This window comes from Clupea harengus, chromosome 11 (assembly GCF_900700415.2).
Source record: "Clupea harengus chromosome 11, Ch_v2.0.2, whole genome shotgun sequence".
Lineage (NCBI taxonomy): Eukaryota > Metazoa > Chordata > Actinopteri > Clupeiformes > Clupeidae > Clupea > Clupea harengus.
Window position 1 is genome coordinate 670682 of NC_045162.1, and position 2500 is coordinate 673181.

The following is a 2500-nucleotide window of genomic DNA, read 5'->3' on the forward strand; positions in this document are numbered from 1 at the left end:
CCAGAACACAGAACATGTGAGAACACAGGAGAACACAGAACACAGGAGAACATTCCAGAACACAGAACATAAGAGAACACAGGAGAACATTCCAGAACACAGAACATAAGAGAACACAGGAGAACACAGGAGAACATTCCAGAACACAGAAGAACACAGAACATGTGAGAACATAGGAGAACATAGAACATAGGAGAACATTCCAGAACACAGAAGAACACAGACCATGTGAGAACACAGGAGAACACAGGAGAACATTCCAGAACACAGAAGAACACAGAACATGTGAGAACATAGGAGAACATAGAACATAGGAGAACATTCCAGAACACAGAAGAACACAGAACATGTGAGAACACAGGAGAACATTCCAGAACACAGAAGAACACAGAACATGTGAGAACATAGGAGAACACAGAACATAGGAGAACATTCCAGAACACGGAACATGTGAGAACACAGGAGAACATTCCAGAACACAGAACATGTGAGAACACAGAAGAACACAGAAGAACATAGGAGAACATAGAACAACATAGGAGAACATAGGAGAACATTCCAGAACACAGAACATAGGAGAACATAGAACACAGAAGAACATTCCAGACTGGGGAATACAGAACATGGAACATTTGAGACCACATGAGAACATAATGGAACACATGAGGGAGAATAGAACATAATGACAGAACGTGAGGGTGACCAGGGATGATGTACACACACTCACACATACACGCACAATCACACACGCGCACACACACACACGTGCGCACACACACACACGCACAAAACACACACACGCACACACACACACACATGTAGCAGGTCCTAAGAGGTCGGTGACCAGGAGAGGGCACTGCTGAGCAGAGAGGAGAGTGTGAGTGAGTGTGAGTGTGTGTGAGATTGTGTGTGTGTTTGAGATTGTGAGTGTGTGTGTGAGTGAGTGTGAGTGTGTGTGAGATTGTGTGTGTGTGTGTGTGTGAGTCAGTCTGAGAGGGGAGTGTGAGTGTGAGTGTGAGTGTGAGTCAGTCTGAGAGGGGAGTGTGTGTGTGTGTGTGTTAGGGATGCACCGATACCGATACCAGTATCGGTATCGGTGCCGATACTTCGTTAAAATACTCGTACTCGTACTCGTTGTTGAATTGCCGATACCAAGCACCGATACCACTCATCAGTATTTCACTGCATCAAACTGGCCGGGCTATGCTGACACAAAATGTGATTTATTGTCCTACCTGTCCTACCACTCTCTGCCAGACTAGTAAGTAGCTTATTTGCCGTCTTGTGTTGCATTTGCTTGATGTTTGACTGTGTTAGGAAAGTTTGTCATAGTGTCAAAGTATTTCAGTATACAGGTTTCGCTAAATTTAGCTGCTAGCATCTCGTTAGCGATTAGCAATTCCGTTGTGCTGCCTTAACGGCGATTTGGGCTCATTTTAAGATAAATGACGACGACAGGAGTAAGGCACAGTGTAAGATCTGCACTGCTACGGTGTCGAGGGGCGGAAAGGAAAGTACTTTGTTTAACACAAGCAATTTGATTAAACATCTGAAGACGCACCATAGTGCTAAGTACACAGAGTTCACTGATGCTAGTGGCGCAAGACCGAAGCAACCAATCTTAACTGACGTCTTGCAAAAGAAAAAAACGCGCACGCACACACAGAGAGAGAGAGGTAGAGAGAAAGACTGTGCCACATAGGTTAAGTGATTGTTTGTGTACTTGAGCAGGAGATTCTTCTGATCCTTTTGTAACTGAAATGTGCTCTTGTGCTAATCCAGTAATAGTTCTGTTCACTTTTTGTTAAGCAGACTGTGTTGTTAACTATGCAGCAAATTGAATTGCCTTTATCTGGTTATATTTGCATTTTGTCTAATGTGATGATATTGTCTGTTTGAAGGCTTTTTTTGTGTGTTAAAACCAGAAAGCTCTGTTTATTTTTGGCTTGGGATAGCCTTCTGTTAATTTTGTACTATAGGCTTGACATAATCTGCAGAGGATAAAATAAAATCTGCCTCCAAATTAATTGCACTTTCATGGAGACCAAATCTAAGAAGTATCGGTATCGGTACTCGGTATCGGCAAGTACACAAATAAAAATACTCGTACTCGTATCGGTTTGTAAAAAAGTGGTATCGGTGCATCCCTAGTGTGTGTGTGTGTGTGTGAGTGTGTGTGAGATTGTGTGTGTGTGTGTGTGAGTCAGTCTGAGAGGGGAGTGTGAGTGTGTGTGTGTGTGTGAGTGTGAGTGTGAGTGTGTGAGTGTGAGTGTGAGAGTGTGTGTGTGTGTGTGTGTGAGTGTGTGTGTGTGTGTGTGAGTGTGTGAGTGTGAGAGTGTGTGTGTGTGTGTGTGTGAGTGTGTGTGTGAGTGTGTGCGTACCCCTTTGGGTCGAGCAGGTCCCGGACCTTCTCGTTGTAGATCTCCATGTAGGACACCTCCACCTTGAAGGAGTGGGCGGGGCTATGCAGCAGCGCCACCCGCCTGAAGAGGGCGCCACA

The 2500-nt window shown here is 44.6% G+C and overlaps 1 protein-coding gene across 1 annotated transcript in view; it reads right to left on the reverse strand.

Annotated features, from left to right (window-relative positions):
- kif13a (kinesin family member 13A) overlaps positions 1-2500 on the reverse strand; it is a 56076-nt gene that overhangs the window by 32877 nt on the left and 20699 nt on the right. The window contains 1 exon segment of the mRNA XM_031575973.2: positions 2382-2500. This exon segment is cut by the window's right edge and continues 62 nt beyond it. Coding sequence (XP_031431833.1) covers positions 2382-2500 — 119 coding nt within the window.